At 49.2% G+C, this 25,163-nt stretch overlaps 1 protein-coding gene across 18 annotated transcripts in view; it reads right to left on the bottom strand.

Annotated features, from left to right (window-relative positions):
- Nucleotides 1-25,163, bottom strand: part of KDM2B (lysine demethylase 2B) — a 122,267-nt gene that overhangs the window by 55,929 nt on the left and 41,175 nt on the right. For all 18 annotated transcript variants that reach the window (XM_067700917.1, XM_067700925.1, XM_067700922.1 and 15 more), the window contains 3 exons: nucleotides 20,045-20,160; nucleotides 14,222-14,348; nucleotides 11,629-12,110 (listed from right to left, as the gene is read on the bottom strand). In XM_067700917.1, coding sequence (XP_067557018.1) covers nucleotides 11,629-12,110; nucleotides 14,222-14,348; nucleotides 20,045-20,160 — 725 coding nt within the window. The remainder of the gene's footprint in view (nucleotides 1-11,628; nucleotides 12,111-14,221; nucleotides 14,349-20,044; nucleotides 20,161-25,163) is intronic.

The raw sequence follows: 25,163 nt of genomic DNA on the forward strand, positions 1-25,163 counted from the left end.
GGGGACGCAGATTCGCTCCCTGGTCAGGGAACTAAGATCTCACATGCTGCGTGGCGACTAAGCCTGCGTGCCTCAACTAGAGAGCCTGCGTGCCCAACTACAGAGCCCATGTGCTCTGGAATCCGTGCATCACAACTAGAGAGAAGCCCGTGTGCTGCAACGAAGAGCCCGCACCACAACAAAGAGCCCACTTGCCGAAACTAAGACCCGATGCAGCCAAAAATGATAAATAAATAATTTAAAAAAAAAAAAAAGACACCCAAGAGACAATCTGGGCTCATATTTACCATTCGACTCACAAATACAGAAGTGAATCATCCCCACCTATTCCTTGCAAAACAGACAGAGGGACTAACTAACACCATTCAGCCACTAACACCTTTATAAAGCCTTTCTGAAACATTCCCCCCCCATCACAGAAGAGGCTCGTGTGACCAAAGTGGGCCTGCACAGGAATGAAATTTTGTTGACATTTCATAGTTCTTAATAACCCATGTGAATTTCACACCCTCCTCCACAATACATCAGGGTTTGTTTCCTTCTAAAAATAATGTTTCCTGCCCCCGACACACACCAATCATTAAGAAAAAAGCTTTTCAGGAAGATGCTCCATGTCTAGCCAAAGCTATATACATATATCTTACCCTATGGTTGGGGGGCAGAGGACTTCCACAGGATTTTCTGCCCCCTTATCCCAATCTCAAACTCTATGCTGGGGGGTAACAAACTCAAATGCCTCCAGGAACCAAGCAGGAAAATATAAATGGACTCTTAGAGTGACAGACAGTAGTGCAGCGTATGGCAAACTAGAGACCACGTGCCCAGTTTAAAGATGGCAAATGCTTCTCAATTTCAACTTATTAATCTCCTGTGGAAATGAACCCTACCAGATCTCTGGTTTTTCAGAAGAAATCAAAGATACAGAGTTTTATTTAAAATCTCTCCAATTTCAGGACTTCCCTGGTGGTCCAGTGGTTAAGACTTCACCTTCCAATGCAGGAAGTGCAAGTTCGATCCCTGGTCGGGGAGCTAAGATCCCACATGCCACGCAGCCAAAACACCAAAACATAAAAAAAAACCAGAAGCAATATTGTAACAAATTCAATAAAGACTTTAAAAATGGTCCACATCAAAAAAAAAAATCTTAAAAATAAAATAAAACAAAATCTCTCCAATTTCAAATGTTGGCAACTGACTGAAAATTTCAAAAAAAAAACACTGTGAGCCACATATATCTGTGGGCTGGCCTGGGCCATGGGTGACCAGTTTACAAACACTGCTCTGCATGTGACTGAAAATAATGCCCACTTGCCTTGGTTTGCTTTGAGTTTCCTTCTGAATTGTCTCAAGATTTCCTGTCATTTCAGTATCAGAGTTGGTGTCAGTAACTCACAAGCATTGAAGTAAGGCCTCTTTAGAGGAATGGCTGGTTAAAAAAGCTATTACTGGGGACTTCCCTGGTGGTGCAGTTGTTAAGAATCCGCCTGCCAATGCAGGGGACACGGGTTCAAGCCCTGGTCTGGGAAGATCCCACATGCCGCGGAGCAACTAAGCCCGTGCACCACAACTACTGAAGCCCGCGTGCCTAGAGCCTGTGCTCCACAACAAGAGAAGCCACCTCAATAAAAAACCCGTGCGCAGCAACGAAGACCCAACACAGCCAAAATAAATTAATTAAATTTTTAAAAAACCCTTAAAAAACTATTACTGAAGGCATAAGTATTATTAATAATTAATACATAATGATAAATAATAATTAAAATTAATAGAGACCTCGCCAAGTATCCTTGAGTCTTGGAGCTCATACACACACTTCCTGAAGGAAGCAGAGTTCCTCTCCATGTGTGGCTGTCAGTGGCCACCAGGGGGCACTCTGGCCTCTGGCCCACAGGGAAGTATTTTTCTTCTGTATGTGACAGGCTGCAGGAAGAGGAGATTATTCTAATTGGAGATTTTCTCTCTGAGAAATAAATTGTGCTGAAGGGAGGGAATCTTGTCACTGTCTTCCCTGGGCTCTGCTAGCATTTATACACTCCCTGGGGCTCTTGGAAGCAGAGACTAGGAAGCCTGGGTGCCTGTCACAGCCCAGCACTCTGGGTTATACCATACAACCCTTCTGAGTAGGAATGAATAGGGCAGGCTTTCTATAAGAGAAAGACTGGGGCCACCAGGCCCTTTCTGATGCAAACTGCCCTGCTTTTGACTTAACAAGATAACCACAGACAATGGATGTGCTGGGCCTCTGCTCCTCCTTATGCCAACTTCTCTCAAAGAGCTTTATCAGTTAACACTGGATTCAGGCCCCACTGCTCCCCAGAATGGGGCATTAATAATTAGAAACTCCATCTATAACTGTGACTAAAAATACCAACACTGTGACAATAAAGCAGAAGCAGGTATCAGGAAAGAATCACCAACCACAGGCCAGTAGAGGGAGAGTAACATGGCATAGAGCAGCTCGCGCTGCTGTTGTAGGGAAACCAGCAGTCTCAGGGGTCCCTCCTGGCCAGAGATAAGGACCCCTGCAACCAGGCATCAATGCACCTTAGGTCTCCCAAGATCCCTGCCTCCACTCCAGCCCAACCATCTTGTGCCTGCCTGTAAAAACCCATCTGTACTGGGCTGAACTGTGTCTCGCAAAAAGCTATGTTCAGGGAATTCCCTGGCAGTCCAGTGGTTAGGACTCCGTGCTTTCACTGCGGGTTCAACCCCTGGTCGGGGAACTAAGAACCCACAAGCCTCATGGTGTGGCCAAGAAAAAAAAAAAAAAAAAGATTAAAAAAAAAAAAAGCTATGTTCAAGTCCTAATCCCTGGTACCTGTGAATGTGACCTTACTCCGGGGGGGGGGGGAAAGGCTTTGCAGATATAATTAGTTAAGAATCTCGAGATGAAATAATCCTGGATTTAGGGTCCACCCTAAATCCAACGACTGGTGTCTTTATAAGAGAACGGAGAAGGAGATTCAAACAGACATAAGGAAGAAGGCCATGGGAAGACAGAGGCAGAGACTGGAGTGACACAGCCACAAGCTAAGGAACACCAGGAACCCCCAGCAGCTGGAAGAACAAGGGAGGATCCTCCCCAGAGCCTTCCAAGGGAGGACAGCCCTGCCAACACCTTGACTTCTGACTTCTGGCCTCTGGAACTGTTAGAGAATAAATTTCTGTTGTTTCAGTCCACCAAGTTTGTGGTCATTTGTTATGGCAGTCACGGGAAACTAACAGACCACACTTGCCATAGTGCATCATGATTAAAAGCTTATTAACGGGATTCCCCAGGTGGGCCAGTGGGTAAGACTCCGCACTCCCAATGCAGGGGGCCTGGGTTCGATCCCTGGTCAGGGAACTAGATCTCGCATGCATGCTGCAACTAAGGGTTCGCAAGCTGCAACTAAAGATCCCGCATGCCACAACTAAGACCTGGTGCAGCCAAAAGAAATAATAAAATAAATAAAAATTTTTTTTAAAAAAAAAAGCTTATTAGCTACATGATTTGGGCGAGTCACATCTCTCTGAGTCTCAGTTTCCCATCTAAGAAATGGAATAATAACAGTCCCCACCTTGCCAGCAACATAATACATGGAAGGTGTTTGGCATGTGGAAAATGCTCAACAAATGTCAGCCGATCCCTTTTGGCTTATGCCATATTTCCTGTTGGGATACACAGTCCCCATCCTCTGTTTGCAGAATTCATCCATTTAACAAGTTCTAAGCATAGGGAAAAAATGTTAAGTTTATTTAATTTTGAAGGGCAGTTTAAAAGCTGATTTAGCTATATAACTAGTGGGGATAAAAATGTGATTCAGGGACCCAGAAGTCAGTTTTAGGCTAAAAGGAACCCCAAGTGGCATGGATCAACCCACCCACTTTTCAAGTCTAGAGTTTGCACAGGTGTCTGGAACTCAGATCTCTGGCCCCTCACTGCTCTCCTTCGTTCTCCTGAGGTGGTACCAGCAGCAGACTCAGAATAACACGTACCTTGTTTGGCTCCTTAGGTGACAGGATTCACCCCTGTATCAACCCTCTATCCACTCACAGCCCGGCAAAAATACCAAACACAGGGCTCAATATTACATGCAGCCCCCAGTAGAAGAGCCTTGGTGAATTCTGGAGGCCTGACCCCCCTGGCCAGGCTGAATCTGGTTGCTCCCTGTTTTCTATGCTCTGGGTCATCCTCAGGGTGTGAGAAAGCCAGGCTGCAGCCCTCCCACTGGCTTCCCGCCTTTTGGCTCCTCTGAAGCAGGAGGGGTGTGAAGATTTTTAAAAAGCTGACAGTGCTGGAGGTCTGGGCTCTACGCCTCACTGTTTTGCAAAAGAGCAAGACCCAGAAAGGGCAACTTAGATAAGCAGGTGTGTTCTGGGGTCCAGACCTGATGATCCCAAGGGAGAAAAGCTGTACACACCTTCCTTTCACAGTCATGGGTTTCACAGACTCTCACACTTGACCCTAAATGGGCCTGTTCTCACTCCACGGTGTCTGAAATAATATCAGCTCTAGCTCACTGAGCACTTAAAGGCCCTGTGCTAAGGCTTTCTTTCTTTATCCACGTCCCCTCACTAATTCGATGAGGCATGATTCTTACTATCCCCATTTTACTGCATTCCCCCAGAGCAGTCAGCTGGTTAATGGATGGTACAGGGGAGTCAGCCTGGCTCCACAACCTTTAGTCTTAAAAGATAACACTTGTTTGGGTGATGTACTCTTAATTTAGCATTATTTTCTTTCCTATTTGGGTTTTAATGAAAGAACAATACAATTGATCTCTTTTTTAGTGGGTTTTGTGTTTTTTTTTTAAGTAACATCTGAAAGCAGTGGTCCCTCACTGTCTCTTCCAGCCCCCTAATTCCATTCTGCCCCACAATTCTATGTGGCTCATAATTCTATGCAGTCCCATAATTCCATACAGCCCCATAATTCCATGTAGACCCACAATCCTATGTGGCCCCATAATTCTATGCAGTCCCATAATTCCATGCAGCCCCATAATTCCATGCAGGCCCACAATTCCATGTGGCCTCACAATTCCATCAGTCCCATAATTCTGTGAGGCCCCATAATTCCATGCAATAAGAAAGGTGGCTGTCTATAGTGAGCTGGCATTTCCACCCCTGGCTGACACTCTGGCAGCCAGAAGAGCATGGAATGATAGGAAAGAGAGCCTGGCATTATCTTAATTAACAAGGACAGCTGCAGAATCACCTTGCAAATGTATATCTGAGAAAGACCCTCCCACTTCCTATCTCGGTGGTCACTGCGCACTTAGGCCCAAGCCTTCACAACCTTGTAATGCATCTGGTTATTTTCAAGTCATGTACAAATGATTAGAGAAATGGCCTCATGCCCTCCTACCCTCCCATCAGGAGCCTCAGCTCTCTGGAGTTCTAGCTGAAAGTATAGACTCCTCTAGGAGGGACAGCATGCAGGGTAACTCCCATCTCACTAGGAATTACTTTGTCCACCGATTAATGATTGCCAATCCAAGAGATAAAAGGGGAAAAAAATGAACTGAATAGTGAGCCCCTCAAAATTCAAGTGCATCTAAAACCTCATAATGTGACCTTATTGGGAAATGGGTCATACTGGATTAGAGTGGGCCCTAATCCAGACATTATCTTTATGAGAAGAGAAGACACACAGAAACACACAGACAACACAGAGTGCCAATGTAAAGACTGTGGCAGAGACTGGAGGGTTGTAGCTACAAGCCAAGGAGCTCCAAGGATTGCCAGCAACCAAGAAAAACTGGAAGAGACAAGGAAAGATCCTCCCCCAGAGCCTTCAGAGTGAGCATGGCCTTGATTTCAGACTTCCGACTTCCAGAAGTCTGAGACAATAAACTTCTGTTGTTTTAAGCCAGTTTGTGGTACTTTGTTACAGCAGCTTTAGGAAACTAATACAGACGGTAATCGCTAACCTAAAACAGGGATGGGGGAAGCTGAAAGGTGGTGAAAGAGCATGGGAAGGGTGGGGAGCTGGTCAAAGCCAGTCTGACTCTCCTTTGCCCATTACCTAAGCATACCTAATTTTTCTCCAAGGACTTACTAGGAGAGCTAAGTGTTCATTACCTCATTGTCCCACAAAATAATTCAGTGACCTAGGTCCCTGTTATTATCCCCATTTTACAGTGAGAATACTCAGATTTCAATCAGTTATACACTTAAGAATGGCCAAGGAACCAACAGAATCTGATCCCTGAAAGGACAAAGCACATTTAGTCTAATATCTTAGATTTACATACAGGTAAACAGAAAGGTGGTATGACTTGCCCAAGGCCACACAGCAAATAGCTAAGAACAGAAACTGAAATTGAATTCAAGCATCTCTCGTGTCCTGATTTCTTGTTTTTGCCATTACGCACAAGCCAGTATCCTGCACTCTCCACAGAATAATTGTCTTAAAAGAAGGGAGTCACTTAAGGCACCTTAATGCCAAATCCCAAAGAGTTTCACAAAGATGGGGAAGGAAATGGCTTTCTTAGATTTTTACAGGATGCTGGCATCTCCTTTCCTGTCAAAAAGCAAAAAAGTAGATGGTCATTTTGACTTGAATCTAAATCAAGACCCCCCCCCCCACTCCCAGTCAAGTTTTCAAGGTCCAACTGAGCTCACTTGGTCTTGCTTAAACCATAGGGTCACTGAGGTATTCTCATTAGCATGGCTGCAAGGAAAAACTCAACTTTCAAAAGTCCTGCCCACAAAAAGAGTAAACTAGACCTATAGAAATAGACACAAAAAAGCAAGCTTTAAGGGACAAAAGCAAGTATGAACTAATTTAAAACAAATTTATATGTTTGTGTACATGGGAGTGAGGGGAAAGCTCCAGAAGTACATTCAGTAAGTGATTAACAAAGGTTATTTTCCAGGATGTGAGAATTGAGGAAGGGGACATTGTCTATCCTCTAGCCTATAATGTTTATTTATTTATTTATTTATTTTTACACTGATCATTTAACAACATTACACTTAAAACTCTTTTTTTTTCTTTTGGCCACATCACGCAGCTTGCAGGATCTCAGTTCCCGAACAGGGACTGAACGCAAGCCACAGCAGTGAAAGCCCTGAATCCTAACTACTGGACCACCAGGTAACTCCCTACACTTAAAACTCTTAAATAGATGAAATATCCAGAATCAGTAAATCTATAAAGACAGAAAGCAGACTGTGGGGGAGGGGGAAATGGAGACTGCTGATGGGTACAAGGTTCTGCCTCAGGTGATGAAAAAGTTCTGAACTAGATAGAGGTGGTGGTTGCACAGTATTGTGAATGTACTTAATACCATTAAACTGTACACTTTAAAATGGTTAAAATGGTAAATGTTTCTTCCTTCAAGATTCTAAACTGGTGATCTGGTAACTATAATTAATTAACTAATGAATACGATAAATGTTGTATATAATTTACTGCAATTAAAAAACATAGGGACTTCCCTGGTGGTACAGTGGTTAAGAATCTGCCTGACAGGGGCTTCCCTGGTGGCACAGTGGTTGAGAGTCCGCTTGCCGAGGCAGGAGACACGGGTTCATGCCCCGGTGCCCTGGGCACATGCCGCGGCGCAGCTGGGCCCATGAGCCACGACCGCCGAGCCTCTGCGTCCGGAGCCTGTGCTCCGCAACGGGAGAGGCCACAGCAGTGAGAGGCCCGCGTACCGCAAAACAAAACAAAAGAATCCGCCTGACAATGCAGGGGACACAGGTTCAAGCCCTGGTCCGGGAAGACCCCACATGCTGCAGAGCAACTAAGCCCGTGCGCCACGACTACTGAGCCTGCATTCTAGAGCCTGCGAGCCACAACTACTGAGCCCGCATGCCCAGAGCCCGTGCTCTGCAACAAAGAGAAGCCTCCACAATGAGACGCCCGCGCACCGCAACGAAGAGTAGCCTCCGCTCACCAAAACTAGAGACAGCCCACGTAGCAATGAAGACACAACGCAACCAAAAATAAATAAATATTTTTTTTAAAAAAACCAAAACCATACATTACAAATGAAAAGAAAAAATAGGTTTTTGATGAAAGCTAAAACCTAGCCATCTGGAGACTGACTTACTTTGGGGACTGTCTCTAATCCCAGGGGCTCTGGTTACCATGAGCCACCATTAGCAGCAATCTCTCAGGTCCCAGAGAAAGAGAGAGAAGGAAAAAAGACATCATCTTTTTGCAACACAAGCCAAAGATCATAACTGATCAACCGTCAAGGGTGAACCACCACTGGTGAGAAACACAACTCACTCAACGGTAGTGGAGGCAGTGGGCATCGGCTAAGAATTCTGTCTTGGACCCACATTCCTGAGCTGACTTTTAGTTCTCAGCCAGTGTAAAAGAAACCCCAACATCTGAGAAGAGTGAACAAAGGGACCTAAGCGTGCAGCCAGGAAGAAGCTGCTCGCCTTCTGGGACAACACTCACTCTAGAGGCCAGTCTTGGGTTCAAAACCTCCTCTGCGTCTCCAGGGACTGGGAGGGACTGGGGCTAATGGCCTGGCCAGAGAGCAAGGAAGTAGCTCTATCTACCTACTCTGGAAAAGACGAGTTGTCCACTTCCCCCATACAGGCCACACAGCACTCAGAGGTGCTAGCAGAGGCTCCAATTTTCATGGGGCTCTAAGGAGACCTGTCCACCCAGCTTATAAGCTCTTTAGCCTGAAAAAGGCCCTCCTCAGACAAGGCTCAAGACCATAAATATCTCTGGAGACAGGTAAGTTCAATAAGTAAGCTAAATGGTTAGATTATACTAAAAAGAGATGTGTGAGCCAAATGGTAAGTAGACATTAGGGAGACAATAGGGAGTGGTGGGGACTGGGGTGTATGAGATCACCTGCTACTCACTTCCTGCTGCTTGTAGCCAGTCAGGAACATGAGCCAGGATAGCCAGGATATTTTATATAACTTTCTTGACTTTTCTTTAATTTATTCTCCTGATTTTTTAATGTTAGCAAGTAATTACAAAAATATGTTCAATACTATACAGGCCAAATGCAATGCCTAGAGGCTGGATTTGGCCCTGGGACTGCCAATTTACAACTTTAGTCCCAGGACCAAACAGATCTGTTGCTTGTTCTGTAAAGGAAGTCCAAACAGTCACCTTATTACCTTCCCGCTAAATTCAGAGTCACCTCTGAGAAGAGAGAAAATCACTTTCTCTATAGCGGCCAAAAAAGCAGTCTAGTGTGTGAGCGCATGGACTCCCCCATCGAGCAGTATGTGTGGCCTTGGGCAAGTTACTTAACCTATCTGTACCTCAATTTTCTCATCTGTAAAATGGGGGTAACAAAAGTACCACAGAGGATTGCTAGGAGGTTTAAATGAGTTTATATATGAAAAAGATCTACAACAACAGACAGTAATTGAGATTCATTACCACATATTATCATGAGCTGCCACTGAACCCCATGGTGGCGGTTGGGGAGGATGCAGACTGGGATCCTTGAAATTTGTCTAAGCCCCTACCCTAGGCCTCCTTCACACCATCACGAGGCCTAGGCTGAATCCAGTCTCAGAGGTCGATCAGGTGGGTACAGGTGAGGGATACAAGGGTCTGAGTCCTATCCCTAGAAAGAAATCTGACCAACCAGGAACACTGCACATAAACATAACAAAGTAAAAAAGGCTCTTCACAAGCACAGAACAACATTTCCTCTTCAGATGAATGGTTTTTTTTTAACTCATTTACAACATTTTGGAAACTTAATGCTATTAGTGATTTTATTGTTAATGAAAATAGCTTGCTTTCACTTTATAGAATCTTAGAAGAAAAAAGTAGCCACATGACAGAAGTCTAAGGTTTCCTTTAGGAAACCCAATATTTCCTTTAGGAAACCCAAAAACTCCATTCCACAAGATTAGAGGTTCTTATTCTGAGGTCCAGGAATAGGCTCAGGAGTCCAAGACCCCCTGATATTGCACACAAAATTTTGTGTGTATAAGCGTATTTTCACAAAACTCTCAAGAGAGGTCAGCAACCTCCAAAACAGTCAATGAAAAAGACCTATTTGAAAGTAAAGATTTGTTTTGTCGGGACATTGACCACAGAGTTCTTTTACCTGGCAATTTCCCAGAGTTATAAGATTTTAATTTTGTGGTTACCTATAGTGGGTACACCTGCTATATAAAGTAAGACATAACCTGGATTAAAGACCCTGTACACCAGTTCCCTCTGCTGGTGGTACCTGTTAAGCTACCTGATTGGGCCCCAGGTCTCCCCTCCACTAGACCCCAAGAGTTCAGTGCCTGATCACTGAACACCTCAAGGGCAGCAGAACAGTCTTAATATTTCTAGATTCCAGGGCCTGACACAATGTTTTCTAAACAAACAAATATACAAATGAACTAATTAAGTCCTCGGTTGAGTCTGCAGCCATTAAAGAAGAGACAAATTCAGTTTCCAACAGCAGCAGGCAGCTGGATTCCAATGTCTGAGAATCAGACATTGGAGAAGGAAGCCCAAATGTCTCTGAGGCCTCACATCAAAAAGCCTTACCAATGCTGAGACAGGAGACAGTTAGTTTCAAGTAGTGATATCCACACAGGCACTCTGGAGGCTTCATCCCAGCCCTACTATCTACCTGCTCTGTCACCTCAGGCATGTCCCTTAACCTCCCTAAGTCTACTTCATCATTGGTTAAGTGCAGATGATATGGGTACCTACCACTTCCCTAGCACTGGTACCTGGCAGGTGCTAAGCTTTCAACAAATGTTATGATTACCACAAGACAAGGCCTCCCAATGTATTTTCTGTTTCTTAAATACATTGCACGTTTGCACTCTGCCTAGAACATCCTTCCCCATCTGGAGGACTCCTACGCAGTCTCTAAGGCCCAACTCAAATCCTCACTGCATAACTGTCCCAGAGCCCTGGCCCCTGGTGTGGCCAATAAGTGTCCCCTCACACCACTCCCATGCCCTGGGTACACACTGTGGCACTCAATTCCCTGTCTCCTAATTTCTTTTTTGTTTGTTTGTTTTTGGCCACACTGCACGGCTTGCAGGATCTTAGTTCTCAACCAGGAATTGAACCCGGGCCACAGCAGTGAAAGCACCAATTCCTAACCACTGGACCACCAAGGAATTCCCTCCTGATTTTCTTTATCTGCCTGATTCCCGTTCTCCCATGGCCAACACAGCTGGTGCTCAATGAGTTTGCTCAATAATTAGGCTCTACTTGGAGACCTCTGAATCCTGGGTGGCCAGGTGGCTCTTAACTGGCTACCTACAAGACAATCGGGATGTACAACCTGCTCACATGAAACAGAAGCATGCTCCAGGGGAAGCTAGCCCAGAGCAGCAAGTCTTCCTGACCAGGATGGAGGAGTCTGTCCCCAGGCCCAACAACAGCACCACCGGTGCACTGTAGGCAGTAACGCCTACTTCCCTTGAAGCCTCAGATTTTCAACAAGTCCTGAGAGAAAGTTCATTGTCAACTGCAGAGCCAGCTTCCACCATGAGATCCCCCTGCAAGTCTCAACAGTGGCCTCTGCTGGGACACCCTAGATGGGCTTGCTTAGACCAAAGGCCCCTCTCCGCACATGGACGTACCCCCAGGACAGTCTGCACCAAGCCCCCCGGAGCTGAGCTGACCTCAGGAACCTGCCCGGCCCTCCTCAGCTGCCCAGCCCAAGGTGACCCCCTGCCCACCTTCACACCCTCCAGGAGTGCCTGGGGGTCCTCGATGCCCTCAGGAACACACTTCTTGTTCTCCGGGAGGGATTCAAGTTTCTCCACCAGAGCTTTCAGGCCCTTCAGTTCAAACTCAGTGAGGTGGGTCCATTTGGCAGAGACCTCGGTGGCGGGAGAGCCGGTGGGCGTCTTGGGGTAGTCTATGGGCACCGTGGTGGACTTCACGCTGTCTTCTGACTCATTCGACAAAGTCCTTTTGAGGAACCGCATGGCAGGGGCTTTGGGCTTCTTCCCGGGGGCCTCCGGGTCCTCGGAGGGGGTGCTGCTGGGCGAGGCAGGGCCATCGGTGGGAGCTTTGGGCGTCTTATCTGCACCCTCCTCCTCTTCCTCCCCCTCCCCCTCCTTCTCCTCCTCCTGGGGCTGCTGCTCACAGGACTCCTCCTCCATCTCCAGCCAGGAATCAGATGAGAAGCCGTCTATGCTGGGTTTTCTTGGGGCATCTACAGGGTGGGGAGGGGGGGAGAATGTCACAAGAAAGACTGAGATGAACACCCCAAACTCCCTGTTGGAAGTAACCGGGACCCCCACGCACTACCCCTCCCCTTTACCCTGCAGATCAGCTCTTTTGACAATTCTAATGGCCTCTGCCTCCCTCAGGCTCTAGAAAGGCTAGGGTCAGTCAGAGCTCTGCTTTTCCCCAGCCGTGTGTACCCTGACAGGTTGCCTCACCTCTGAACACACCTGGCATTGTACCTTTCAGTGTGTAAAAATAAGGCAAAAAGAGCACATATTGTATGATTCCATTCATATGAAATGTCCAGAACAGGAGGAAATCTATAGAGAATGAAAGTAGATGAGGGGTTGCTTAGGGCTGAGGGCATGGGCGTGGGGTGAGAGGAGGAGGTGGTAGCTCAGGAGTATAGAGTTCCTTCTGGGACGATGAAAACGTTCTAAAAACTGTGCTGATGTTTGCACAACCCTGGGAATAGACTAAAAACCACTGAATGGTACACATTAAATGGGTGAATTGTATGATATATAAACTATATCCCAAGAATGCTGTTTCAAAATATAGGCAAAGAATACTTCCCCTGAAGGCTTGTAGTGAAGATTAAATAAGGCATCACAGAGCACAGTTCCTGGCACACAACGAGCACTCAAAAAAAGTGAGGCGTCTCCCAAACGTCCCCCCTTCTCTTTGGCAGATGGACTGTAGAGGCAGGGGGAAACAGTGGCAAGAAAATTTAAGAAAAAAGTGGGCACCAATGACCCAAGTATTGCCTCAACATTTCCTCTCTAGCCTGGAATGAAATCGGGAACTTTCTTCTATGGCCCTAAATTTCCAAATGAGAGAAGTGACCCTCAGTTTCCTGGTCCTGGGGACTGCCACAAAATCAAGCCTCTGGTCCCCACGGGAACGTGTAGCTACTGCAACAACAGAGGTTGTCACACTACTTCACAGTCATTTCCCATCTCCTATCGGCTGGAAACTTCAGAAGAGCCAGCTGTAGGATTTTGGTATTTTTCAACGCCTGAATCATCTAACAGGAATGAAACTCACAAGAGAACCACCCCCACCCCACCCCACCCCCAGCCAACAGAACTGAATTTCCAGGAGGCACTCCCCAGTAAAGACCCCAGGAGAAACATTTCCCCATCACATGTCTGCCCTGAAACCCCTAAAGTCAGGAGGGGAGTCAAGGGAAGGAAGGAAGAGGCTTAGAGTGAGAAAAAAAAAAAAAAGAATCTAAAACTCTTGGAGATTGCAGGAAAAATCGTGCAGACCCTAACGGAGGCAGACCAGTCACGTTTTTCTATCCCATGATGAGAAAGATGCAGTGAATGAGGCACCGTGACTCTAGCATCCAGGAAAACCCTTCGGCAGTAACAGCTCAGAGGCAGAGGGGAAGAAGGATGTTCTTCCTACAGATCGCTCTTCGGGGCTGTCACAGCTAGATGTAACTTTAGGGCGGGTGCCTGTGAGTCAAGACTCAAGGACTGAGCCATTTTGGGGGGGTGATGTCCCTTTAAGTAATGGCAGCAGGGCAGGGCGTTGCAGCTGTGGCTTATAAACGCTCTCTCCCTGCCTCTGTCAAAACCACCCACTGCTCTGCCAAGCTTGCATCCCCAGCCCTGGTCACCCCTCCCTCTGCCTTATAGCTGGCCTGGGTTTTGAGGGACTGGCTGCATCTCTTAGGTCTGCTTCTATATAGACAAAAACCTAACCCCCAACACAGGGAGAAAAAAGAATCAGCTGGTGTCCAGGGAGGGATTCAAAAAAAGAACCAGGATTCTTTGCTCTGTAGGGAGCCTGTCTCAGCAACCATGCCCAGGACTGGCCCCACTCCACATCTGCATAGTCAACTAGCAAGACCTGGGGGCCCCCAAGATGACTCTGTTGGGGTCACAATTTCCTTCTCTTGGACTCTGTATTCCAAGTGGGAAACTGACAAGGATGTCTTCCCCTCCCCTCCTCAAGGGTCTCTAGGAATCTGCTGACACTCAGGCTCAAAAGAATTCCCAGAACCCAGGACTCCCAAAGCCCCACTGAAAAGAATTATTCCTGCCCCAGCTGAGCCGTCGAGGCGGTCGGACTGCAAGACTCACTCACCAATAAGCATTGATTCTCTCTGGTATTCCTGAGTGAGGTAGGACCGCTGGGTCACACAGTACACGTATCTCTCCAAGACATACCAGCACATCTCATAGTAGAAGGGGTAACGGAATTTGGGCTGCACCTGAAAGCAAAGATCCAGGTGCACAGGTCAGTTTCTGGACGGCAGAGGGGAAAGGAGGGAGAGAACGGCACTGGGGTTGGGGGAGGGGAAAGTTCCTGGGGGTGGGAGTTATTTTCATAATCTTAGCAAGAGCACAAATGATGGGAAGGAAAAATGGGGGGTGGGCTGGAGGGAAGTGCTGGAAGGGGCAAGATACCAGCATGCACAAATGAGGAGGAAGAGCGGGTGAAGAGGCCTATGTAAGAGCATCATTTCAAAGGTCCCTGAGCTTTGCACAGGGAAAGCTGTACGGGGTCCACTTTGTGCTTCTGTGAGATGCAGAGAAAAAGAGTTGTCCCCTGACCTGCTGACAGAGGGTGCGGTACCTGCGGATGCGAGCCCCTGCCTGATTCTAGCTACAACAGGTACAGGCTCCTTGCCGGTTCTCCAAAATTCTTGCATTGACTCTACTACCCCTCCCTCCCACCTTGAAAAACAGAAATCAAACCCCAAACCTTACCCATTTGCAGAGACAGGCAGTCAAGCATATCCAATACCCAAAGAGGGAGGCCACAGGAGGCGGACCAATGAGGATGGAGGGGGCGTGGCCTCTCCTACCACAGGGGTGGGGCCTCAGAGGGGTCCACCTCCTGCTCCTCCCCCACAACACCTGGCACTTCCAGCCTGTATCTCCACAGATGACTCCCTCTGACACAAATTCCTGGTGTGACTCTGGACCATCCTAACACTGGGGAACACAACCCCGGGTCTGGAGCAGCAGTCCAGCTGGAGATCCCCTTTTGGCTGTTTCTTACAGGGGAGGAGGTATAGGTGCAGAGAGCTTTGTGCATCAGAGCTGTGAAAAGGCCCAGCCCCAGGGGGATTCTGATGGGTGGCAGCACGGGGTCTACACCGATGAGATGGCAGCAAGACATGGGGAGGAAGAAATACCACTGATGGCCCTGGCACAGGAACAGCCTTTCAGAAACTACATCCCGAGCAGGCACGGGTGGTGGGAGGTGGTCCCTGTCTCCCATGTCTGGGCCCTCTTCTGCGAGGCCACACATGGATCCCACATGTCCACACTCACTCCTGGACCCTCTCACCAAGGATGGGTCTGCCTTGAAGGACCTGTGCAGGAGCCAGATACCCCTCCTCACCTCTCCTGTCCTCCAGGAACTCAGGGAGTTGAATGTCAAGGAAGCACACTCTCCCACCTTGCTTTGCTCACAACCAACAGGTGACATTCTACATCTGGGAGGAAGGCGAATTGAATACAAGCTCACCGAGGTGCTCCATCTGCCCTAAAATACTATTTTCCTGTGTCTCTCAGTGCCCACCTGGAAAAGACCCCCACCCTGCCCTCTGAGAGTCTCAGCTCCAGTTCCCCATCCACCCCAGGCCCCACTGACTCAGTTTCCAGCTGCGAGGCCTTTTTCCCACACTGGGGGCGCCTCGCGTCTCCCATCTGCGTCCTGGGTCCATCTGACCTCCCTGCCTCTGGTGGATGGTGCGCTTTGGAATGAGATCCTGGCCGCCACATGCTTTTGAGCTCCTCGGGGGGATGCATGGAGTTGGGAACATCATCGAGCGGTTTCCTTGGCTCCAGCTACTTTCCCGAGAACCCCAGTTTTATCGCTGGGAGAGTATTCATCTTTTTCCAGTCATTGAATCAGGGTCCTCCAGAGTTTGAAAAGGAGAAAAAGGCTCTTTGGCCTGAGGCAGACCCTGTCCTCCTGTGAAGAGAGTTTGGGGAGGGGGCAGTTCTCAGCCCCACCCCCACTCCAGAACAAGGGCCAAGCAATTTTGAAACAAATCATCAAAACCTACAGAGCAGGCTGAGGACAGGCAGGCCTGCCTCTTCTCAGACCCTCACTCACATCTCCCGACTTGATTGGTAAAACACTCAAGTTACTTTTGACTTTTCAAATTTGGGAAACCGTCTGAGCCAATCTGCCCTGATGGGCACCATGGCGCCTGAGAATCTTTCTAGGTTAGGAAAAAAAAAAAATTTTTTTTTTTTGGCTGTAGTTCAGGAGAGGAAGATAAGTCTCCCCTCATTGTTGCTGAACCCAAGGGAAACCAGCTGGGTGAAAACAAATGCTGATGAAGGAATTCAAATTCTTTTTCGTTTTATTTTTTTTAATTTTTTTTTTTTTCCAAGAGAGCACCACAGGGAACAAAACTTGCAAAGAATTGACTTACAAACAGGTTGTCGCCTTCCACCCTTCGCCTTCAAAAGGTTTCAGCCACATGCCTGGGAACATTAAACACACGATTGCTCAACATTATTTGTTGACAGCTTCAGAGCCTCATCAAATTGAGTTGTTCACCGAAAGGCAAGGCAGTCAGAAAGCAGGCCATGCTCCCAGCCTGTGGGTGGGTAATCAATCTATCAGTGGGTCTCAAGGGGTCAGTTTGAGTTCCCCAAGGTTCATTTGAGTGGCACCTGGCCTAAGCCCTTCCTCTTGGAGCTGAGTGACCTTAGGAGATCAGAACCAAAGATGTTTTGGTGCATCTACAACTCCCAGGTCTCAAGGACTTGAAAAACTAAAATATCAGGGTGGGTGGGAAGTTTCTTAAAATTTGTTTTTCTCCTGGAAAAAAAAAAAAAAAAGTCAATGGAAGAAAAAAAAATCCAATGGTAGGGGAAAGGTGAGAGGAAGGGTAAATTATTTGCAATTTCCAAATAGATTCACTGGCTGAGAGGGAATAGGGCATGTTGGCATTACCTTTCCTGAGAAGGCTGCTTTCACTAGAGCCATTAGGGAAAAAAAAAAAAAAAAAAAGATAAATATAAGAGAGATGGCAGTTTAATGATCAATTGGACCATTCCTATCCCTTATCAAGCTAACTGGAGTTAAAAATAGGTAGTGAGAGTTGTCGAGATGTTATCTTCAAATAATAAACATGCAACACAACCATTCTTTGGTGTAGCTCTTCACCCCTCTGCTTATCTTTAGAATGAGAGGGGAAAGATTTAATCTACAAAAGGGGGTCGGGAAATGAAAAACCCCCCAGTCCCAGAATGCCTGCACCTGTGCGTGCTTGCCTTATGGACAGCAGGGTAAAGTCACCTATCATGCAGCCCAGAAAAATTCAAATCATGAGAGCAAGACATGCTTCCTACACATAGGAGAACACTGGGGTTCCCCTGGTCTCTATGGGGAGGTCCCCCACCTTGGGCCACAAAAGCAAATTATCTTTCTAAAACAAACCCACACCATGGGGCTTAGAGACTGACAGTTTCCTCTGTCCCACCCTCAGCATTTGGTTTCCAAGCAAAGTCATGTTTTAGGACTCTTGAAAAGCTATTTTTAAATGGCCATAACCTTCTTAAGAAAGCTCGCAGGGATATAAAGAATTAAGTTGTAGCGAGCTGACAAGGAGCCCTGGCATTTTATCTGGCTTCCAGTGCTCTCTCTTCCCAGCATCTTTTGTCTGCCTTGGCTCCTAAGACATAAACAATTGGGCCTTGTAGCCAAGCCCTCTCCAAAGACCAGAAATCAAAGCAGATTAAACAGCCTGCCGCTGGTTCCCGCCCAGCCTGCCTGCCCGCCTGCCCCCCGCCCGTCCACCTGCTTCAGGAAACCAGATGGGGTGCCCACTGAGACAACAGGGACAGTGGGCCTTGGGGGAGGGGGAGCTGCCACACTCATCTCCACGTGGGTGCGATATTCCATGGCAGCTCAGCATGGTGCTCGGGGTTCTACTCCATTACCCTCCCTCCCACCTCTCACAGACAGGGGAGGGGATCCGGGCTCCTAACGGAATGATGGGGCCCAAATCCACTGAGATGTATGATCCAGATTCCCTGGGGGAGGGGGACGGCTGCCAAGTGAGTTGCTGAAGCCTTTAGAAATCCCAGCCTGACTCTGGCTTTCAGGAATTGCCTGGAAAGTTGTGGGCTTGACTTTTTTCTCCTTTTCTATCCCACACCTACTTGTCTGCTCACACACAAACTGGCCCATTCTTCAGGGCTGGCCAAAGAACAGTTGGCCAGAGTCCCAGACAACACTTGACCCAGATGATAAGATGACCACTCATACCCAAATGGTGCCTTTCTCTAGAACGCCACAGGGCAGCATCCCCCAAACCAGGGCAGGGATTGGCCTCCCCGCCAGACCGGGAAAGGGATGGTAGGCAGGCAACAGAAAAGAGAGGCACAAAAATCCACAAAGCAAGACCCAGTCTCCGCGGATCTGGGCATCCCAGCAGCAAACTAGCCTATCTGAAGAATGTGCATTTGACCTTGTTAACACACCTACCTGCCCACTGAATATGGTTCAAAGTGGTCCCCAGGAAACTCTTGGAAGAGGTCCCTCAACACTGGGGCTATTAAAAAAAGGTCAGATGCATACACACTGGCTAAGACTTTGACTCATGTATGTGATTCCATGCAGACCAAGGCCTGGAAACAAGACCAAGAAAGGCATGAATCCTGGGCACAGAGCACCTGCTTCTATGAGATGTTTCCTTAGGGTCCGGGCATGACAACCCTCTCTGGGAAAAAAGTCAACTCCAAGGCAAAGCCCAAAAAGACCAGGTGTGGTCTATCCATACAATGTTATATGATTAAGCCATAAAAAGGAACAAAGCACTGACAAATACCACAACGTAGATGAACCTGAAGACACGATGTTAAGTGAAAGAAGCCAGACCAAAAGGACATTTTATATGATTCCATTTACGTAAAATATCCAGAACAGGCAAATCCACAGAGACAGAAAGCAGACCAGTGACTGCCAGAGGCTGGGGAGGGGGGAATGGGGAGCGACTGCTACTGAGTATGGGGTTTCTTTTTGGGGTGATGAGAATGTCTTAGAATTAGAAATGATGGCTGCACAACACCGTGAATGTGCTCAATGCCACTGAATTGTGCACTTTGTGTATGTGGATTATATCTCAATAAAAAAAAAGAAAGAGAGAAGAAATATTTCAAGAACTATAAGAGAAAAGAAGAAGTAGGCCCTGTTTTCGCCAGTTTCCCACTCTCAGACCTGTCTCAAATGCCTGGGGACGCTGGGTCAAGTTCCAGCAAGGAAGAGCCAGTGCTTTTCAGAGGAACCTCATGGAGTGGAACAGAGCACGGCAGAGGGCCCATTGTCAGGTACCTGAGCCTTGGCCCCTGCTCCTAGGGCATGGGGCTGGGGGTGGGATGCAGTGTCTGAGAAACCATCAAGGAGAAAAGGGGACCGCCCCCCTGCCAGCCACAAGCAGACATTGAGGCAGAACTCAGATAGTCCCTGGGGGACTCACAGACACTGGCTTCCTCGGGGTCCTACATCACATCTGGGGCCCCCACATGGTCAAGACCTGACCTACCTTCCAAGGTCCAGCCCCCGCCCCCCGCTCCAAACCACCACCACAACAACCATGAAATCCCCCCACTCCCTCACATCCCTTCATACACGTGGGAAGAAGGAAGAGGCACGGTTCCTGACATCTCACGGTGCTTTCTCAAGAGATACTTCCTCTTCAACAGGGGGTTTCGGCTGTCACCAGCCTGGAGGTGAACAGAAACTCCCGGGGCTCTGGGTGGGGCTCTCGCGGGCACCCCCTGCCCTGCAGAACCAGGACCAAGACCCAGCTTGAGGCAGGGAGCAGGAGGGACAAGGGACCAGGAAGGGCTTCGGAATGACCGCCCCATGCGCCCCAAGCACCAGGCAGAGCTCGGGGGCCGGTGTGGCCACGAGAAGAAAAGGAAGCCGCCTCACCCGCGTTCTGTCCTCGATCTCGTAGATCCGCAGCTGCATGGGCACGTTGAAGCTGTGCAGAATGTTTCCGCCGAACACCAGAGAGTCTACGGGGGTGTAGACTGCATGGATCCAGCCTGGGGTGGGGAGGGCACAGAGAGGGTCAGCCACCGGCCCTTTGGGGGCCCCCATTATGCCCACATGCAGGAGGGCGCAGGAGGCCCAGGTGAGCACCCAGGGCCAGAGGGAGGATGCTCGGGCTGCCTGACGCAGAGGGCTGAGGTCCTGGCTGGCCTAGAGGACCCAGACCCGCAGCCCCACTGACTGCGGCTGGCAGTGACCCCTGGCTAGCTCAAGTAGGTCCTGGGCAGCTGCAGACCAACCCCCTTGTCCTGAAGACCTTGGTGATCAAGTGTTACAATGGACCTGGCTGCAGCAGCCAACAGAGAGGCAGGCCCTGTCCCTCTCCCCTGCAGGCCAGGGAGCTGAAAACCCCTCACTCAGCCTACTCATATGTCCTTAAGCCTTTTCCTCATCATCCCAGCGACCGTCCATCTCAGGAGGTGTCAAGGATTGCTCGGGGCCACAACTAAGGGTCGTGACATCCTGCCAGAACCCAGATGCCTCCTCTGCCCGAAGCCACCCCCTGCCATCAAAACTCTCCAAGGCCCATTTCCAGGCGGTCTCCTCTGCCACATGGCACCTGCAGAAGCTCTGCTCCTGCTCTGCCCCAAGTCCCTCTCCTGCTGACTGCAGCTTATTAGCACCTTGGGGCACGGCTTTTTCATCTCCCTGAGCTCCTGGCCGAAGGCTGGCACTGCAATCATGAGAAGGATAACCGAGGACTACCTCTGTGCCAGGCACTGGCCTGAGGGCTTTACAGGGCTGCTCTCATTTAATCTTCACAAGATCCCTCCAAGGTACACGCGACATTCACCCCCAAATTACGGACGAGAAGGCTGAGCCACAGAAAACTGAAGTCACTTGTAAGGACTGGGACCCAGGGAGTTGGCCTCCGCTTGGTCCATGAAGGCTAGAGACAAAGCAAGCCGCCTAATTCCTTCAATGATGGATTGAACGTGTGTGTCCAGTGCTCAACAGTCCTCCATGCAGCTCCTGGCTACCGTACTGGACAGTGCAGAGCGAGGGGAGGGGTGGCATTATAACCCACTCCCATTTACAGATGCTGAAACCGAGGCTCCGAGAAGGAAGTCACTTGCTGAATGATGTCGCAGCAGGTGAGTGACAGCGGCTCCATTTTTAACCGCCACGCTGCACTGCTGCTACATCACAGGCTTATTAGCACAGGCCTGGGAGTCCCGGGAGACAGGCCTGCGAACACGGAGGGGAGGCAAAAAGGGAACCAAGAAAGACAGAAGCGAAGACAAGGACAGGCAGAGGCCAAGGGACTCACGGTGAAAGACAGAGGGTCAGCAGAGAGGAAAGGGGACAGACAGGGGCAACCTGAGATCCCAAGCCTTCTCCACAACCCTGAGGCTAATTCATTCGCTCGGAGGCAAAGTATAGAGGCCTCCCCGCCCACGCCGAGGGGGAGCAGTTCCAGCCTCTTTCCTCGGTGAGCCTGAGTCACGGGCAGCCACGGGTGGCCACGGCTGCCGGGAGCCGGGCTGCCACCTGGGAAGAGAGCTCGGAGGCTGCGAGGCCACTGCTGGCATCTGTGTCAACACTCTGGGCGGTGGGCCCTCCCCTGCTGGGGACGATCGGTGGGACAGAGCTGGTGGTGCTCAGGGGAGGGCAGGGGCAACCCGCCAGCCAGGAGCACAGGAGCGAAGGCTTTATGTAACCTGCTTCTGCGGTTACCCGCCCACAGCTCTGGCCACCACTCTGCCCGCCAGGTGTGCCCTTGCGGAGCTACCTGGGCTCCTTCCCCACCACCTCCCTGCCCCCCGCCCCACCCCGTGCAGCAGTGCGGCTGCGCCTCTAAAGTCCCGGTTTCCCGGTTTCCGGGACTTCCCTGGCGATCCAGTGGTTAAGACTCCGCGCCTCCACTGCAGGCGGCACAAGTTCTATCCCTGGTCCAGGAACCAAGATCCTGCAGGCCCCGCAGCGAGGCCAAAAAAAAAACAAGTCCCGTTTTCCACATCTGCTTCAGCCTCTCCGCCTCAGCTGTGTACCAGCTGATATTCTCAACTGTACATTTTTTTTTGTTTCTACCAAGCGGAGCCACACTGTCTATTACTATTGTTGTTACCACCATCAGCATTATTCAAGCAACATTTCCTAAGACTGGGACCTAGGACAGCCGGGTTTCAAGCACATGCTCATGGTGGGGTGAAGCCTGAATGGGACAAAGGTTCCTGGGTCCCTTTCCTACGCTCCTCGCATGCCCACCTCATGCCTATGAACGCCCATGTCCGGGGGCCTGGGTTGGAGACTGTCCCCAGTGCTGACTCACCACGTGGCCTGGGGCACCTGCCTGTCCCCTCTCCTGGCCTCCACGTGCCCGTGTGAAATGAAGAAGACCACTGCTTCCCTTGTACGAACTCAAACCATGGAAGCAACTGCCACTGATATTCGTGGTAGTCCCGTCCATCACAAGGGCTTTGGAAAGAACGGCACCCTCGTGAATCTGCATTCATCAGCCCCGGACTCTCCCTTCTGGAAACGCAGACTCACTTGACTTACATCTATTCCCCTGATGTGAGAGGTGCTGTTGCAAGGAGAGGGGCAGGGAATCTGTACTGACATTCCAGGGGTTCTAGAAGCTTCTCTCCATTCTCCTCTCCTCCCCAGGCCAGTGCCTCGCAGGTAGGTCAGGCAGCCTGGCCTGGATTAGAGTCACTGCCCAGCCCCTGCCCCCAGCCCTCCTCACATCCGCTCCGTTACTTAAACGCTTGCTTCTAGGACTTCCCTAGTGGTGCAGTGGTTAAGACTCAGCGCTTCCACCGCAGGGGGCGCTGGTTCCATTCCTGGTCGGGGAACTAAGATCCCACATGCAGTGCAGTGCGGCCAAAAAATTTTAAAAATTAAAAAAAATAAAAAGATTTTTAAAAAAAAAAGTTTTTTAAATAAACAATTGCCTCCGGAAGAACCAGGGAGTGGAAATAAAGCATTCAGAAGCCCCATCTGAATCCACCCTCCCAATACTCGTTCATTGCATCCCAGGAAGCACGAGAGAGCAAGTTTTCCCAGACTGGTGACTGCACCGAGGATGCTGGCATCTGCCTCCTGCTTCCAGGCCAGAGTCTCCAACAACATGAAGGCGACAACAAAGGCTATCAGGCCACGCGACAAGGGACAGATCCAGCCACAAAAGGAAATCAGGCGACCCACAAAACCAACTGACGGGTATTCTCTGGGACATGAAGGGACGAGAAGGCCGCGGGGGCACATGGTGTCTGACCCACGCCCAAACGCTCAGGGTTCGGAATGAAAAGGCCCCTGACCCACATTTGTGTGGCTGCTGCAGGGATAAACCCAAAGGTCCCAGAACTCAGGGGTGCCTCACAGAGGCCCACGGCCCTCAGGAGCATCCATGAACTCCCTGTGCTGGCCCAGGCCCGGGGCTGGGCACTGTGGCTGCCAGGATGAAGCCAGGATGGCCTCTCCTCTCTGGGACCTCATAGCTGGTACCAGGGTCCCAAACTGCCAGGCCACAGGCTGCATCAGACCCAGGGGCATGTACAGTTTGACCCACCTGTGTTATCAAAATGGGGAAATTTCGGGCTTCCCTGGTGGCGCAGTGGTTAAGAATCTGCCTGCCAATGCAGGGGACACGGGTTCGAGCCCTGGTCCGAGAAGATCCCACATGCCGCGGGGCAACTAAGCCTGTGCACCACAACTACTGAGCCAGCGAGCCACAACTACTGATCCCATGTGCTGCAACTACTGAACCCCATGTGCCTAGAGCCCATGCTCTGCAACAAGAGAAGCCACCGCAATGAGAAGCCCGTGTACCGCAACAAACTGTAGCCCCTGCTCGCCGCAACTAGAGAAAGCCTGCGCACAGCAACAAAGACCCAATGTGGCCAAAAACAAAAACAAAACAATAAATAAAGTTTAAAAAAAAAAATGGGGAAATTTCACAAGGCTATCTGAAGTGCTTTCCTCTCCAGAAAAATGAGAAGCTGGGCCCACCAGGCCCTCCAGCCCTAACTGGCTGGAGCCGAGCAGCAATTCCCCAGTTTCCCAGAGCACCTCCACCTCAGCCTGCTTCACTGCCAGCCCGTCTCTGCTCTGTACCCATTTCACAGATAGATCATCTCAGGTCCAAGAGATCAGGTCCTATTTATACTGTTAAATAGCTAGGAGTTACTGTTTCTCAGACTTGCCCAAGGCCTGAAGAGCCACCACCTCTGAAGCATAGCTAGCACCCAACCCCTTCACCCTCAGACAAAAGAAGAAAAAGATAAACCAAGTCTCACAAAGATACTGTGACACTTAAAATCTTCCTAACCCAATGGCATCCACGAGCTTTCACAGAGCTGATGGGGAAGCTTGAGGCCAGCGTGAGGTAGGGCACATCTAAGGTCACACTGTGGAGGTGAAAACCCAGATCAGAGGTGGGAAATACCAGAATTAGATTCTCCACTTTCCACACCCAAAAGCTCATGTGCAGTGGCGGGATTCCCCAAGGCTCTCTCCCCAAAGCCACATCCCAGCTACCACAAATCTCAGATGTGTCTCTGGTTCAGAGGGTGTGAGGACCCAAGATGCTCAGCTAGTTCAGTGACTCCAAAACTCTGGTCCTTTATTTTTCACTGGTTGACAACAAAATAAGAAAAATGAAGATGGCATAGATTCTCATAAACTCAAACCCATCAAATTTCAAGTAGTGACTGTCCTTTATTCTGGAATTATGTACTCCCATCTTTTTTAGTGTCAGGAATAGTCCTCCTTTCATGAAACATCAGCAAAAGTAGCTGACAGGTTGTTTTTTTAAATTAGTGCCCATATTTAGCAAAACTACAAGATAATAACATTGATATCAGTTCCCACCTTTTTTTTTTAACTTCATGAAATCAATGTCTGGGAACCACATGTACACCCTGCCCTTGAGAAGGTGACAAATTCCAACTGTCCCTTTTTTGCTTCCCAAAATCCAGGAAAAAAATCCTGGTGTCTCACTCAAGACTGTTAGGGCCAAAAGTCTTTGCTGAATTCTAAATAGACTCCTACC

Source organism: Pseudorca crassidens, chromosome 12, assembly GCF_039906515.1.
Source record: "Pseudorca crassidens isolate mPseCra1 chromosome 12, mPseCra1.hap1, whole genome shotgun sequence".
Classification (NCBI taxonomy): domain Eukaryota; kingdom Metazoa; phylum Chordata; class Mammalia; order Artiodactyla; family Delphinidae; genus Pseudorca; species Pseudorca crassidens.